The sequence below is a fragment of the Girardinichthys multiradiatus genome, chromosome 9, assembly GCF_021462225.1.
Source record: "Girardinichthys multiradiatus isolate DD_20200921_A chromosome 9, DD_fGirMul_XY1, whole genome shotgun sequence".
NCBI lineage: Eukaryota > Metazoa > Chordata > Actinopteri > Cyprinodontiformes > Goodeidae > Girardinichthys > Girardinichthys multiradiatus.
In genome coordinates, this window is record NC_061802.1 from 39,204,269 (window position 1) to 39,221,879 (window position 17,611).

A 17,611-nucleotide genomic window follows, 5' to 3' on the forward strand; every position below is an offset into this window, starting at 1 on the left:
AGAAATAATAAAATTTTTTAACATTTCCCGTGAAGTTGCTAACACAGACGAACAAACTCAACTGAAAACATGACCTCCTTGGGGGAGGTAATAATAATTCACTCGTCAGCTATTAATATTTGGTCCATTCTCATGGCTACTGATTTTGTCTCTAAACAATTATTGCAAACATGCACTCAGCAATAATTCTTTGATAAATATAATTAGGTTTTTATCTCAGACCATAGCTCATCAACAAGCAGAACAAATAGCAAATCGCTTGGTTTTTCTGACTTGGAACAACAACATGGTTTAGTTGGATATGACATTATTATTGTGTCAAAATTCCTACTTTCTAGCTAAAGGAAACGCACTAGCTACTGTGTAGTAGCTACAATAATGCTTGCTAAGCTAGCCTAGTAGTTTTTTGACTAAATTTAACGGCTGCCCTAATCGTGTAGAAACCTGATAAATTAGGTTTACAAAATGTTAACACACCATATATTTATTTTAAACAACATGAAAACACCTGGAAGACAGAAATGGTCAAGAAGAATATTTTCTGAATTTGGCTTGTCTTGAATGTGGGTCCTTGACTTGCTTTACTGTGATTTTGACCAACGTTTCTTTATGTTTTGTTGACCCAGAACATTTCTCAGCATTTCATGTCTAACTCTAGTCTTGATTCTTTTTCTAAAATACTTCTAAAAGCTTCATGTAGGTTAGCTGGGGATGTTGCTGGCAGTTTTAGTACTGTCCTCTGAAGGTCTTCAGGCAGTAATTCAGTTTACTGAGCCATTACGGAGGACTGTCCACTGCTTTGTTTTCTGATCTAATGACTTCATGGTCTTCATGCCAAGGTTTTCATTTTGTCATGAATCCACAGCATTGCAATAATAAACAGAAACCTCCAGGGTAGCAAGGTATACTGAGGTTTCAATAAATTATGCTATTAAAACAGCTAAAATTTTCTGCCACGTATCTATATTTTAAAGTACTTTTAAGATGCTGGGAGGACTAGTTTTCTCCAGGTATATGGAGATTAGAGAAGTACAGCACTCATCCGTACCCATCATGTTTCTGCACACCCCTGGTCAGCTGGCTGAAAGTAGGTAACTACAGTTTATGACGAAAACAAATTGGGCTGCATGGAAGTATGTCTAGTAAAAGAAAACGGCTTTGAATTGTTTTTTAATGTTTTTTATAAAGGGAATTATGTCCTTGTGTGTGTGTGTATATATATTTTTTTTCTTTGTTTTTTTTTTGTAAACACCATGATAGCATAAAACAGGTTATTTTACTTAAGGTTACCATACTGCCTTTTCAGCAACATGATGAATATATGCCAATTTGTGCTTCAAGTCTCGTGTCAAAAACAGGCTTAAATATAAAACTAAAACAAATATTTTTCTGTGACCTTCTATGAGAAGCTGTAAAATTGTAACTCATATAACTGGTTCAACATGTGTGCGAATGTTTCCTTTTTGTTTTGGTCTCCTCCATTAAGTCCTCCTCCATAATCTCTATTTACATAATAAATTGAGGCATAAAACCCTGCAAGCTTCTTGATGCCAACAGAAAAAATTACAAATTTTTTTAAAAACATGTTTTTAGTTTGATACTTGCTGTGTTAATCATTATGTCAAAAGCCTTAGTTTATATGGCTGAAATTGTTATGCTTCACTTTTCAATAAAGGTTAAGAAAAAAAGGGGGTTTTAACATATATGAAACAAAGTACAAGATATGTCATAACTTCGCTAAATGTTCTATATTTTTGTAACTGGACTTAATAATAATTTTCTTTTCCTCCAGGATTACAAAACCACTAACGTTTGCTGACTGTGTTGGAGATGAGCTTCCTCTAGGGTGGGAGGAGGTTTACGACCAGCAAGTGGGAGTTTACTACATCGACCACATTAACAGTCAGTACATCTAAGGACTTTGGTCTCCACATCCTGTTGTCATTTTAGATGTACTGAATACAGGTTACATCACAACTGGTGTGCTTCAGTATGGTAGACAAGGGTCCCCTGCAGAGGATAGTGAGGGGAGTTGAAAGGGTCATTGGAGTTTCCCTACCCTGTGTCCGGGATCTTTTTCGAACCTGCTGCAGGAACTAGGCTCTGATCATTCTAGGAACCAGCAGAATGCCACACAGCTTCCTGACAAAAACTGCTGTTTAGTTTGTTTACTTTAAATTATGGAACTAATGTTTATCTCTTTCCATATTCTCTCATCAATCCTATAAATATTTTTGTTTCGTTTTTGATGCCTGTGAGACACGGTTAGGTTTTGTTATATGTTGTCTAGTACACAATGAAGTTGTAATATAGTGATTTGAATTTGAATGATCAGTTTCCATAAAATTCTGAATTTTTAAGTATTTCTAAATAGTAAGAAGTGTAGAGGGAGTGTATTATTTCTGGCTAATACTACCATAAACATTGTTGATGCATCTCTGCTGTTTTGCTTTTTGTTAGAAACCACCCAAATTGAGAACCCGCGGACACAATGGCGGCAGGAGCAGGAGCGCATGTTGAAGGAGTACCTTGTGGTGGCCCAGGAGGCCCTCAACGCCAAGAAAGAGATGTACCTGGTCAAGCAGCAGCGACTGGAGCTGGCTCAGCAGGAAATGCTGCGATTAGACGAGCTCTCTGGGGACAACCACTCTATCACCAGCAGTAAGGCTCGTCATTGTCTTCCATCTGAATGTATGTATAGCCCAACCCTATGTAAGATGGGATGGAGGGAATGGAGTGGTGAGAAAAGAAGGAATCTGAGGATCCCATGTGAACAAACCCTGAGCTGAGCTGTCCTAATTATCTGGCCTGGACATGCTGCACTGCTGAGGTCTTCTCACACACTGGGGGAGATGCAAAGCTATAGAAATCCTTCCAAATGCTCATTCTTCCCTCACTCCACCCTCTTCTTTTAACACTTCCACCCAGTTCACCCTCTGACTTCAGTCCATTTTCACACATAAAGCATCCAGGGGGCATCAGCTTCCAACAATGTCAGGGAAATGATACTAGATCCCTCTCCAACCTTACTATCACAGCTTATGCTTAAAACCAAAACTATTAGCTGAGAACAACCCCCTCTGTTCCTTCCTTTCTGTCTTTGCAGCTTTTTCCGGCTCGTCTTCAAGTGCGAAATACGACCCTGATCAAATCAAAGTGGAAATAGCCTGTAAACGAGAGCGGGTAAGTTGTTATCCAGGGAGAACAATGGGCTGTGGTGAGGGGTGCTTTTGGACTGAGAGGGGGGGGGGGGTGCTGGGGTGTGGCCCCTACAGGATATTGTGCCTCTGGCCTGGGGCCTCAGGAGGACAAGGGTGAGATCATCATCAAAGGGTCATGCAAAGGATAGGCCCAGGACTCAGTGGGCAAGGTTGGATATTACTCTGAGATCAGTCACATGGGTGAGGGTATTTCCTGAATCGGGTCCTTTTTAAAGCAGTGTTTAAAAGATGAGTAAGGTATGATTGTTCTGTTAAAATAGAAATCTGTCTGCTGAAGCAAACTAGAAGCATGTCTAAACACGTCCCAATGACAAAGAAATCCCAGATTTTAAAATCATACAAGAACTGACTATTTTTTCACAGCCATTCTTCAACAGGGTGGGGTCAGATGATCAGTTTTTACTAATTCGGGTTTCAGTTGGTTACATTTTGTTAGAGATGTGTTAATCAATCATTTAGAAATGGAAATTGGCCTATTTTCTCTTAATTGGAGATTGGCAAATCAAATAATGAAAATCAGATTCATTTTACCTTTAATTAAATGCCTCAAAACCAAGAACTCCCACCTGTCTGGCTCTATCAAAGGCATTAACCAACAGCATGGAGTTTAGTAAAAATCAGATAAAGGTTAGGGATATGTGCTTTGATGCATACATTTAGATAATCTTCTATTTCATTCATAAAGAAAAGGTAGCACATTTCTTCTCTTTTGTTATTTTCTTTAGAAAAATAATTTCATTATTCAAAGCTAGAATCGGTAAGTTAGTTCTCCAACTCTTGATGTATCTCTACATTTTACTTTAAACTGATCTCTTATACACATTTGTTTTATACTAGAATAACTTCCTAGGTATGGGTTAGGAACCCTGAAGAAAAGATCACATTCAAAGAAATTTAATATTACCCGATTAACATCTAAAGGGCAAAATATCATGGAAAGTGGGGAAGATCTTATTCCAAGTATGAGACAAGGACATCCTTAATGGAACCCAATAGCTTGTGGCAAAAAGTCGTGTATCTGGACAGTGAGTAGGAACAATCAAATTACCTTCTCATCTCCCTTCGTTATCCTCTGCAGGTTTCACAGGATCATGGTATTTACATAAGCATTTAAAACAGCAGCAGAGGTTATTCCTACTGCTGCAAAACTAACATAACACATTGATTACTGCAGATATGGTCATAATATCTGGAACATATTTTGTTTTATTATTTTGATTCATAGATTTGATTAAAGCTAGATTCAGTAGATTGAGTTTTTGAGTGTTTATTGCATGAAATATTTTAATGTGGGACAATGATACTTAAACCATCCTGCGTCTCTGGACATTTTGTTGTGTTTTGAATCTTTGTCTGTATTGATTTGGCCGGGTTGTGTATTTTAGGCTAAATATTATTTTTTAGTGATTTAGTGGTTATGCTGAACTCCATATAGCTGGAGATGACTCCGGTCACTCTGACACTTTCTCTGTTATCTTCACGACTTATAGAAACACTGTGATGGAAAACCATGAACTTTAATTTCATCTTTGGGTAAAACTACTCATTCCAGAAAATACTGTCAAAATGTCATCTCTGAATCCATGCTAATGTCACATCCACTGTGTACTTTCCATGATGATGCACTGGCTCAGAGAAAGACAGGTTTGTTAGTTACAGGGGTTGAACAATGAAACTGAAACACCTGGTTTTAGACCACAATAATTTATTAGTATGGTGTAGGGCCTCATTTTGCGGCCAATACAGCGTCAATTCATCTTGGGAATGACATATACAAGTCCTGCACAATGGTCAGAGGGATTTTAAGCTATTCTTATTGCAGGATAGTGGCCAGGTCACTACGTGATACTGGTGGAGGAAAACGTTTCCTGACTCGCTCCTCCAAAACACCCCAAAGTGGCTCAATAATATTTAGATCTGGTGACTGTGCAGGCCATGGTAGATGTTCAACTTCACTTTCATGTTCATCAAACCAATCTTTCACCAGTCTTGCTGTGTGTATTGGTGCATTGTCATCCTGATACACGGCACCGCCTTCAGGATACAATGTTTGAACCATTGGATGCACATGGTCCTCAAGAATGGTTCGGTAGTCCTTGGCAGTGATGCGCCCATCTAGCACAAGTATTGAGCCAAGGGAATGCCATGATATGGCAGCCCAAACCATCACTGATCCACCCCCATGCTTCACTCTGGGCATGCAACAGTCTGGTTGGTGCGCTTCTTTGGGGCTTCTCCACACCGTAACTCTCCCGGATGTGGGGAAAACAGTAAAGGTGGACTCATCAGAGAACAATACATGTTTCACATTGTCCACAGCCCAAAATTTGGGCTCCATTCACCATTGAAACCGACGTTTGGCATTGGCATGAGTGACCAAAGGTTTGGCTATAGCAGCCCGGCCGTGTATATTGACCCTGTGGAGCTCCCGACGGACTTGCTGTCTTAGTCACAGATGTGCCAGCAAGACGTGCACCAACAATTTGTCCTCTTTTGAACTCTGGTATGTCACCCATAATGTTGTGTGCATTTCAATATTTTGAGCAAAACTGTGCTCTTACCCTGCTAATTGAACCTTCACACTCTGCTCTTACTGGTGCAATGTGCAATCAATGAAGACTGGCTACCAGGCTGGTCCAATTTAGCCATGAAACCTCCCACACTAAAATGACAGGTGTTTCAGTTTCATTGTCCAACCCCTGTATACTATATTAGTTTTTCTTTTGTGTTTCCGGGTGTGCTAAAGCAATGCTGGAAACACCATAAAAAACCAGCAGCACTAAATTATTATTTATTTAGGTCTAATATGACTTTAAAACCATGTAACGTTTCTCAGCCGGCCGCTGTTCTTCAGGGTCAAGGTTTCCATGTTTCAGTTCAAAACCTTTTAATGAGAGAAAGCCCCAGTGTGTGATCCAGTGCTTGTGCACCTCTGTACAAACATAGTTGAGCATTCCAGTATGCTAGTAGTCATGACTAAGCAGTTTTGTCCAGGCAGCGGTGGTGAGAGAAGCCCATTGTGCACCATGGTAACTCGGCTCTCACTTGTGTCTGCAGCTCTCCAGACTGAAGCAGGAGCTGGCCCAGGTGAAGCAGGAGCTGCAGTATAAGGAAATGGGAGTGGAGACCCTGCAGGAGTGAGTGTTCGTCTGCTTCTATGTGTGTGTGTGTTCCCGGTCCACCCTTCCTCCCATGGCCAACCTTCTCCTTCCTACACTTGGCCCGGCTGCTCCCCACCCAGCAGCCTCTTCCCTCTTTTACTGCCTCTGTTTGGTCTCGTCCACAAATTCCAGTTTGATCTGTCTCTTTATGTTTCTATGTTTCTCCTGCTTCCCTTCTTATCCAAATGGTTAGTGATTTTTTTTAGCTTAAAAGTAGCCCTTTCACACGTAAAACACCCTTTAAACTAGTTCCAATGACTGAAAGGAGAAAGCTTTAGAGTAAAGAAAAATCCTTTCATCAGATTTTTTTGTGATGCATATTTGAACAAGTTGTCCACCTTCTTTTGTTTTCTTTCTTTGATGTGTTGCTTTCAGATACAAACACAGGGCATCTTTAAGTGCTGGGAAGATTTCTGAGCCAATTTTCATGTTAGAAATGGAAGCTCCACCTCTCTGAGCAAGAGGGGAAAAAAAGAACTTTTGAGAAAAGCCAAATGGAGGGAGTTTTTTTATTTTTTTTTTGTGGAAAAGGGGACTCCACCTCAGGAAGAGGATGCACCAGTGGAGTGCAGGGAGCCAAGGCTCAGCCTGGAGAGGAAGTTGTTCCATGGAGGGACAAGGAGGGGGAGGATGGGGGGCAGCTGTGGGCTCCAAAGCAGTTTAAAAAACACAGAGATATCTGGCAGCAAATTCTTTTGCACTTCCTGAGTCCTGGCAAAGAGTTCCTTATCTTTTAGATAATACACAACTTAAGTGATTCCCATTATAGCCCGGAGAATACACAGCTTGCAAAAAACATTGGCGCGTCCCCCTCTCACAGTATTCTGATGTGTATACGTGCTCGTAGGCGTGTTTGTGACTTTGTTTGCTGGTGTGTGCGTGTCCCATTGTTCTTTGTGGACGAGTAGGGCTGAGAACAGGAGTGACCCTTCAGGCTGTTGTGCTGTTGTTGTTGTTTTTTTTCCTAGTTAATCTTAGCTGTGGTCAGCAATAAAGCTAATTGTTCTCCCCATCAGATAAACTGATAAACAGTTTCTGGTGAAAAGCCTCCTCCCCAAAGGTAGAGTTGGACTTCAATTCAATTCAATTCAAAGATACTTTATTGATCCCCGAGGGGAAATTAGAATTCCAGTACAACCCATCCTTTCGGTTTTATTCATCTTTGTGCCACCTTATCTTTAAAAAAATTTAACAAATGCTGAAATGCTGCGCATGCTTTTACTGTTTCTCCAACTGACATCCTGCTTGATTGTTGTCATACCTCGGCAGACTGAAGGAAATGTATATGCAGTTCAACAGGACGTAGGGTGGGTGGGGGAAAGGTTGGCACAGAACAGTAGTTTTTTTTTCTGTCCTAGGCATATAAAACTTATAAGCTCCCAGGCCGCACCAGTGGGTTGGGGAGGAAAGACAAAGCAGAGCTTGTTTTCGGGGGAAGTGGCAGGATCGAGGTGAATGAACAGTACCTGCTGTTGAGGAGAGTAAAGGAAGCGGGTAGAGACAGGAGAGGCCCCGTCCCAGGCCTGCTGATGGAGGAGTCACCATGCCACACCCTTTCAACCCCACCCCTATACAGTGCCTTGCAAAACATTCAAAACACCTTGAACTTGAATGTGCTATTTTATTGGGATTTTATGTGGTAGACCAACACAACATAGCAAAGCAATAAGTTTGGGGAAAATAATGCGTGTTTTTTATTAATAATAATCTGAAAAGTACGCTGTGAATACTTTAAACCCCTTAATAAACCCCATTGATCCAATATCCATTGATCAAAGAAGCTGGCAGGAAACCTCTGGTAACTCTGGGGGAGCTGCACATTGCCAAAGCTCAAGTGGAAGAATCTATTCTGAGGACAATTATTACTCATGCACTCCTGGTCCCTATGGAAGAGTGGCAAGAAGAAATTGTTTTAAAGAAAGCCACTAGAGCCTAAATGAAAAATTCATTTCATAATTTTCAGATTTTTATTTGAAAATCATGTGTCATTTCCTTTCCACTTCACAATTATCTACTGTGTTGTCAGTGTGTTGCATAAAAACATTTTAAAATATTGAAGTTTGTGGATCTAACATGAGAAAAAGTGAAAAAGTTCAAGGAGTATGAAATGCTTTTGCTTTTGTAAGGTTATTTGCTTACGTGTGTGTGTGTGTGTGTGTGTGTGTGTGTGTGTGTGTACACACACACACGCAAAGCATTAAAGGATGGTTGGGTTAGTTTTTTAAGACCTAATCATATCCTGTCAGCAAATTCAAAGCCTAAAAGAATATCTGAACATCGAAACAAAATGTCACATCCGCTGTCTCATGACTAAAACTGACCACAATCGAAAAAAAACAATTGCGTTGTTGATGAATAATACCTCCCCCAGAAATTCTTTAGATTTTCATCCGAAGCTTGAAACATTGAAGCTTGCTTTGTGTGGAAGCTAATAAATAAAGAACAACTCTGTTGCTTGTCACTGAATTAGTGAATTATTCTTAGAACAAGAATCAAATTGAATCCAGTTAAAATCTATAGTATTGCACTATGAAATGAAATAAAGCAGAGTGTAAAATGTACACTGGATCTGCTTTATTTCATTAAGTTGAAACAATATGTCATTATCTAATTTTAAGATTGGGTAAGGAAACAATTTTGACATAAAGAGAAGGTATAAATGGACAAGCACTCTCGCTGACTAGAACTAGTTAGGCTGCTTTCACACTGTTCCCATATTGTTATACATGGTGGTCTATAAAGACCCATCTTCTCTGGGTTTAAACGGGAAGAAAGGAGGCACAAGTCAGTCCTGTGATCGAGTGTTTGAGTCAATTTTAAGCTCCGCCGTTTCATATAGGGCATTTATTGGGAGGGAAATTATTAAATTCAGTGTTTAATTGCATCCGGATGGGATTCGCTGCTCTTGCGAGACGTTACAATGTCCTTTTATTTTTTTTAATGTAAAGAATCAACTGACCATCTGGGTATAAAAGTTCAATGTTTTGTGTCCCCGAGTGGTCGAATAATAAAGGACTCAATCAGGAAATCACTCAGGTTGCCGTCCGTCGGAGTCACGTTAAGCATTCAGCATGTTGGGATGAGTGAATCTTCATCTGTGCAGACGGTCCTGTCATTGTGTTGACATTGGAGTCAGAGTTGTGTTAATTCCATAGGAGTGGCACTTCTGTGTGGTGTTTATACTTTTCTTTCAAAAAGTATTTTCTCCCCTACAGATTGCTTCTGTTTCTGGTGTTTTGTCTTACTGAAATGTTTAAGATCATTTAACAAATTTCAAAAACAGACAATGACAATCTGAGAAAATACAACAAAAAAATGTTTTTAAATGATGTTTTTATTTATTAAAGAGAAACAAGCTAATGTCTTAACTGATGTATTAACATTCATGTGTTAAGCAAACATGTTTGACATTTTCCTTCAGGATTGATAGGAAGATGTCCTGCAGTCAGACAAACTACAAGCTGGACGAGGCTCAGGCCATCTTCAGCGAGCTGCGGAGCATCAAGAAGGCCATCAGCACAGGCGAGAGGGAGAGGCAGGACCTCATCCAGGTGACTTCATTGTTTTTACCTCTGAATTCTCTACTAATCACCAGTAGAAGTTCAACATGCAGGCAGCTGGCATATTTGATGCTGACCTCTAGTGTCCATTTCTGTTACTGTTCTGCTTCCTGTTTTAATTGTCCTGCAATGAAACAACACAAATAGATCACCCATCACATCAGATGTTTTTAGCTCTGATAAAGAAAGTGACTTAATTACAGATAAACAGCAAAATTGTTTTACTCATTGAATAAATTATAATAAAAAACAGCGTATTCTGAGGAAAAAGTCCTTAAGCCCTAATACTTTGTGTTGTCTTATGTTCTTGTAGCAATCTACCATTCTCTGACATTGCTCTGAGGAAAGTTTGCCCTACTCTTCACTTTCAGCCTTGAGATGTTTGATGGGTTTCCTGTATATACATCCTGTTCCAGGTCACCCCGCAGCATTTCAATGAAATCAGGATGTTTGCTTTGAATCAGCCCAGGACTTTCCATTTCTTAATGTATAGCCAGCCATGTTTTGGTTCCTTGTCATGTTGTAGGGTCAGGTTTTGCTTCAGGCTTTTACAGAGGGTTTCACATTATCACCAAACACCTTCTGATACTAGGTAGAATTCATGGTTGATTATCTGATGGTGAGCTGACCAGGTTCTGCAGCAGCAAAGCATCCTAAAACTAAGAGGTCTCCAGCTCTGTGCCTCAAAGGTGGTGAGATTCGTTCCCAGGAATGCTTTATTTTAAATTTGCCAAACATGCCCTCTGTTCTGGTGTACAAATAATTCAGTTTTGGTCTGATCTGTCCAAAGAACATTATTACACAAGTTCTGGTCTTTGTCTACGTTCTTGCTCCCGGGTATCAGTGTGACCTTCATGGTATTTTTTTTTTTTTTTTTAGAAAGTTAAGCTATTGCAGTTCAGTTCTTTCTGATTTTTTTTATTTTTGTATAAACAGTAGCAAGAGTCTGCTGTAGGTCCCCTGATGACATCTAAGAGTTTTTGGTGACCTCTTGTAGCATCTTGCAGTCTGCTTGTAGGCTGAACTTGCTTGCATGGTTAGGCCTGGGCATATTGGCAGTTGTTTGAATATCCTTCAGTTGTAGACTGTATTGTATCCAACTGAATGTCTGATTTCAAATTACTTTTAGCGTTCTTTAAAACCCCTTACCAAACAAATGAGCTGCTACAGTCGTCCTTTTGAACTCCTTCAGAATCTTACCATGAGCTCACCTTAACACCCAGGAGCACCCCAGACTACATGTCTGAGGTTTAAAAAGGACAAATGTTCTAATCATTTGTTCCTAATACATCTGTGTGGGGTTTTAGAAAGTTTTAATTGGGAATAAATGTGGGGGGTGTCCTAACTTAATCCTCACCAGAAATTTACATTTTACCAAACCTTTACAAGGATTGTTTTTATTTTAATTTTTTTGTTTATATTACTTACATTTTTCAGTATAATTACAATTGATATTAAATATCCATATGTCCAAATACATCAAACCCACAGTCTGAGGTCAGTCAAACGTATTTTTTTCAAATAAAAAGATTCATCTTAATAAGCTTCACTCTCAATAAAGTCGGCTCCTGAAGGAATATTTCAAGATCTTTTTCTTTTTATTCAGAGCCTGGCTAAGCTGACAGTTAACTTCCAAAGCAGCCTGTCCATCAGCGACGCAGCCAGCGAGCTGGCAAACAATACTCCAACCATTGGTGACTCGTGCAATCCGCAGCAGTACTGCGACACCGGCTGCCAGACGGACATCATGGGAGAGGTAGGAGGCCACTCAGAAAATGACCAACTTATCTGATTTACACAGAGACTGACTGCATTTAATCCCTTCATAATTCTCCAGCGACTAACTGCAAATATTAGGATCATGTTATCTGAGCTGTCAAGGCTTCTAAGTAACGTTTTATCTGTTTTGCTTTCTTCTGAAGTATGGTTCCCAAGATTCTTCCCATTTGGTGGACAAAGTCAAACTAAACTGGCAGTATGAAGAAGCCAAGAAAAAGTGAGTCTGTCCAGCTGTTTGTTCTGTCAGTAGTAGCACCATGACACAGAGGCATGCAGCACTGAATCACTGGCCCCAGCGGCACCTCCGTCCGCTCCACATTGGGCCCTGAGTGTTGCCCCTAGGAGGGTGGGAGGATGTGTTATGAATAGTATTTGGGCCCATTGGCCGCGGCTGCTGAGGGATGTCTGGCCAGCAGAAAGAGCTGGGTGGTCACATTCTTCGCTGGCCATGCTGCTGCTGACTGTGTGCTGCCTTTGTGTGCTCAGCCAAAATAGGACTGCCCACTGCCAGCCACAGTGCACAGCCTGATCCTCCACAAGGTGGCCTAAAACACAAACTGTGCATTTAAATGACATTAGACCAAGCCTGAAATTCTGGTGAGAACTTAAACAGGGGATGTGTGCTGTCTAATGACTGGCACGTTCCTGCTTAGGTAGGCAGGATCACAACTTGAAGGGATTACGGTGTAATGATAGCTGCTTTTGCAGTAAAAACCCTGTAATATTACACGGGCTCAATCATAATCATTTTTATGAGATTCATGTTGCTATGGGGACCCGGCAAGTGCAGCACCAAGCATGGCATCAGAGTTAGAGCTGCAAAGAAGGGGGACCTGTGGAAAGTTGCACGCTCTGCCGCTGAGTCACTCTTTCTGAAATCCAGCTCATAGAAACCCGGTTATTTCATCTGAGCTGATGGTGCACTCCCTGAGATCTCATTTGGGACTGAATAAACCTCCCATTGATGTTCACCTGCAGGAGCACAGACTGATGCGGCAGGTCACTCAAACTGACTGAATCCTTTCATTATAGCCGCAGCAGTGAGACTCTCTGAGGCTGACGGAGGACTGTTGACTTTCTATTGTATCCATAAATACATTACCATACCAGTGTGTAAATATCCACAAGTTGCTATTTAGGAACTTTTTTTTACTACTTACTATTTTTTAGAAGTTGGTCAGTTAAAAGGTTTTGCTGCAATCATCAAAAGTTTGGAAAAATGCGGAATGGTTTTTACCATTTTCTCCAACTCCAGTCCTCGAGAGCAACTGTTTTAATACATGCCTGCTCCGACAAAGCTGAATGAAATGATTGAATTAGCTCTTCAGAATGCCTTCAAGTTTGGCAGAGGCCTGGTAATGAACCAATCATTTAATTCAGGTGTGTTGGAGCAGGGATGCATCTAAACGCAGAAGAATAGTAGCTCTCGAGGACTGGAGTTGGAGACCCTGGGTTTAGATAAAGGAAAAGTTATTTTCTTAAAAGTGAACAAATTTAAAATAGTTCTTATCAAGCGTTCACAGAATTTATTTGAAACCATTATGAGACAAAAACCCTCCTCGTGTTCATGTTTCTGTACTGCTCTGAAACCTCATCTTTAGCGCTGATATTCTGCTTATTGAAACAGCCTGCTCTGTGAGCTCCACTTGTCCACAGGGGGCACCAGATACAGCCTTCCTCTAGACATGTCTGGACCCGTAGGGCGATTCCTGGGATTAAGATATAAAGAGGTTCTAAAACCACTTTATATCAAACACATCAAACCATTACTATGCTTTGTCCTTTTTTATTAGATGTCAGAGAAAGAGCATAGAATACCGCAATGCTGCCCTTCCCCCCTTGGTGCTGCACACTGCCAGTAAGATGGCCTATAGAAGCCTCCTACACTATTCCCTGCTTACAAGAAAGACAGTTTAAACCAGAATGATTTCCAGTTCAGAGAAAATACAAACAGTCATGTTGTGAAAACTAAAGCAGCGCCTCCCATCACACCTATTAGGCTAGCGCTATTTGAAACTACAGCTGGAAAACTACAAGCAGCATGCCTATTAAGAAGGTGACTGTAGGCCATAGATAACCCCACTAATTGACCAGCTAATATTAGCTTGTTGTGTTTGTGGTACACTGTGAAGAGCAGTATGAAAAAAATATAGTCTTATATTAAAACACCTTTTTGCAAAATAGCTCAAGCTCAGTTAATTTGGATGGAAAGCATCTGTGAACATTATCATACTCTACTTCCTCAAGCCATCAGGACGACCATGTCTCAGTGGATGTTCTACTCCTACAGGTTGAGTCTTCGTCACAGATAATAGAAATATATGCAGTAACCACACACAGATCAAACCATTAATTTGTAAAACATACTATCTCTTACTTGACATGAACATGTGAACTTTGTAACTCCATGTTGTATGTGTTCCAACATGAGTGCCAGACAGAAAAAAATTAATGTGCTTGCCCACCCCTGACTATAAATTTGCCACCAGCCCCCATATAAGAATGCCAGTGCCAAGTACGAGGAGTAAATAAAAGAAACGAGTTGAATCTCCCCTTGCTGTTCTGTCAGGGTGCAGAGCATACAGCACCAACTCGCTCAGCTGGACAGTGAGAGCTGGCCGGGACACGCTGAAGCGGACCGCGATATGGACTTTATGCAGCTCCTGCGCGAGAAGGAGGCCCTCCTGCAGGAGCTCATCCTGGTCAGCAGGCAGTGGCACACACCAGGGACGCAGCAGCAGCTGGAGGAGGAGCGCTGCAGGCTAGAGGAGGAAGTGCAAAGAGCCCATAGCTCCCAGAGCCAGGGAGCCAATCAGAGGTGAGAACAGAGATGGTCTCCTGTCACAGATTAGAAAAATCCTCACTGGACTAAGTGAGGCTATTTCTGCTCATGTGTTTGAACTGCTAAAGCTTACTTGTTTATTATAACATTAGATTAAATGTTTACAGCCAGTAATAACATCAGATGGAATGCAATGGTTGTGTTGCATGTTTGTGATATACCACACGTATAATCCCCAACTGATTGAGAAGCTTAAGTTCTCATTTCATTTGTTGGACATTGAACAAGTTTCTCCTGACAGGTTGCTGCAGCAGGAGAAGAGGAACGTTCTGCTCAGACAGCTGCAGGAGGCCACTCGCATCACTACCTACCTTCATTCCCAGCTGAAAAGGTGCAGCACACACTTCTTAAAGCTTTCAGCCAGACATCTCTGCAGTATCAAACTCACATGAGATATAGTGTTTCAACCAAACACATGCCATGGTCAGTTTTTCTATTTGTGTGGTAAGTCATTATTTCATCAAGAATCCACCCAAAAACAAGCTTCTACGCACACATGCCTCTGATGACAATCGGTTTTTAGCTGACTTTTCTGGTCAGTGAATGCCTCATATCTAAGTGCTAACAAGTTGTGGTAATGACGCTTTTTGGTATGGAAGCAGTTTCTGTGTGAAGAGCAGCCAGTCAGAGAACACAGAGATATAAAAAGCTGTTTAAAGGGAAACCATGTTTTCTGCATGTTGAGACATGTCTGACGTTCACTGAAGCTATGAGAGAACCAGACCTAACGAAGATAACAGGAAGGCTGAAGGTATTACAACAGTTTTTCCTTTGGAAGTTTGAACTTCTGTCAATAAACAGATTGGATTTGGAAATGTTAGCAGCCTTTGAGACTCTAAGGGATACTTTTCATCGCTGTTTTAGTAATGCTATCTGTGCTAACCATGCTAATACTAGTATCTATTTCAAATATCTGCAGCTTTATATACAGGTCCTTCTCAAAATATTAGCATATTGTGATAAAGTTCATTATTTTCCATAATGTCATGATGAAAATTTAACATTCATATATTTTAGATTCATTGCACACTAACTGAAATATTTCAGGTCTTTTATTGTCTTAATACGGATGATTGTGGCATACAGCTCATGAAAACCCAAAATTCCTATCTCACAAAATTAGCATATTTCATCCGACCAATAAAAGAAAAGTGTTTTTAATACAAAAAACATCAACCTTCAAATAATCATGTACAGTTATGCACTCAATACTTGGTCGGGAATCCTTTTGCAGAAATGACTGCTTCAATGCGGCGTGGCATGGAGGCAATCAGCCTGTGGCACTGCTGAGGTCTTATGGAGGCCCAGGATGCTTCAATAGCGGCCTTTAGCTCATCCAGAGTGTTGGGTCTTGAGTCTCTCAACGTTATCTTCACAATATCCCACAGATTCTCTATGGGGTTCAGGTCAGGAGAGTTGGCAGGCCAATTGAGCACAGTGATACCATGGTCAGTAAACCATTTACCAGTGGTTCTCTGTCAACATTTGTTTCGGTATCTCACTATGGGACACGCCTCCAGCGCCTGTCCCCCAGAAGCTCTATTACATTACGCCAGTCTTGACTGGCAGGCGGAAGTGACGTCCGCTCCCATGGGAGGACTTCCTCCCAGTATAAAAGTCGACGTCACGTAGGTGATCTTCAGTCTAACACCTCTTCTCGCTCCCAGAAGCACCTCTCAGACGGTCATTACAGTAACTTGAGCTAGCTTAACTGTTCACAGAGCGAGCTAACAACTCGGTCGCCGAGCGCTTCTCAATAACTGTGCTCGACTGTTCTGAGTCCCTTTCAACGCTGGTCTGTCGCCAAACCGCAGCGCTGCAACTGGTCATCAAACTAGCTGCAACCTTAACGGAGCTCACGAAGTTGTGTAACTTGCACTCGTTCTCACCATGAACAGAGTCAAGCCACCATCTAGAACCTGCACATGTGGCAATCTCATAGCTGGGGCAGATACCCACTCTGTCTGCGCTTCGTGTCTGGGGCTGCAACATGCCCAGGATGCGTTGGCGTCACCGGCGAGCTGCGAGCACTGTGCACGGCTCTCCCTTAAGTCTCGTCGGCGCAGGCTAGCACGCCAAGCTAGCCTGTCGGAGGTTGATCCTATGATGGGGGTAGCCAATCCCCCGCCACCGGAGCTTCCTGGTACTGATGAGAGAGAGCCCACTTTGGCTGGAGCCAGTTGGGGTGATCAGCTCGACGCTGTCGCGCCACTGACTGACCCAGAGGAAGACGAGGCCGCACTTCCAGGTTTCAGTACTCTTGCTAATGCCGAGTCTGAATCTGAAATGGAGTCCATCAGTCTCGGGTCTGACGACGACGAGATGGACTGCGGGCCTTATGCCATCCCTTCGGTTGCAAAGCCCTCGGTGACGGATGACACCAGCCGCTGCAGTTCCCCAAACCCGACGGCAACGGACCTGCATGATGTCTGCAGAAGGGCAGCAAAGAAGCTGGGCATCGAGTGGTCAGAAACCCTCACCGAAACTACCACATCTCGATATGAGGGGAAGCGGCTTCCGAGAGCCAAATCCTCCGGCAGACAGCTGTTGCCGGTCTTTCCCGAGTGCCTCGAGGAAGCGACCCGGTCTTGGAGCAATCCTCTCACCGCCAAGAACCCCGCCCTGGGAGGGTCGGCGCTGGACTGGACGGGCATGGAGGCCGGCGGTTTTTCACATCTGCCTCCCGTAGAACCTCTGCTGGCATCTCACCTGCACCCATCGCAGAAGTCAGCCATGACAGCGACAGGACCCACCCTTCCCTTCGAAGCTGACTCTTTTCAGTCCACTCTGAATGAGAAAAGCTACAAGGCGGTGGCTGCATCTGTTAAAGCCTTAAACGCTTCGTCTCTTCTCCTCGCTTACCAAGCGGAATTACAGGAGCAGATGACTGGCACACCGATGGCCGATTTGTGGGACGAGTTGTGCGTGGTGACAGACCTATGCCTGCATCTCCACAGAAGTGCTGTCCAAGCATCCGGGAGAGCCATGGCCCTGATGGTCACTCAGGAGAGAGCTAGATGGCTGAACCTCTCTAGCCTGTCTCAGAGG

The 17,611-nt window shown here is 42.1% G+C and overlaps 1 protein-coding gene across 4 annotated transcripts in view; it reads left to right on the forward strand.

Moving 5' to 3' along the window:
* wwc3 (WWC family member 3) overlaps window positions 1-17,611 on the forward strand; it is a 53,128-nt gene that overhangs the window by 19,255 nt on the left and 16,262 nt on the right. For all 4 annotated transcript variants that reach the window (XM_047375811.1, XM_047375812.1, XM_047375813.1 and 1 more), the window contains exons 2-10: window positions 1,793-1,902; window positions 2,461-2,661; window positions 3,107-3,183; window positions 6,279-6,358; window positions 9,804-9,933; window positions 11,549-11,698; window positions 11,865-11,938; window positions 14,291-14,539; window positions 14,805-14,894. In XM_047375811.1, the coding sequence (XP_047231767.1) occupies window positions 1,793-1,902; window positions 2,461-2,661; window positions 3,107-3,183; window positions 6,279-6,358; window positions 9,804-9,933; window positions 11,549-11,698; window positions 11,865-11,938; window positions 14,291-14,539; window positions 14,805-14,894 (1,161 nt within the window). The remainder of the gene's footprint in view (window positions 1-1,792; window positions 1,903-2,460; window positions 2,662-3,106; window positions 3,184-6,278; window positions 6,359-9,803; window positions 9,934-11,548; window positions 11,699-11,864; window positions 11,939-14,290; window positions 14,540-14,804; window positions 14,895-17,611) is intronic.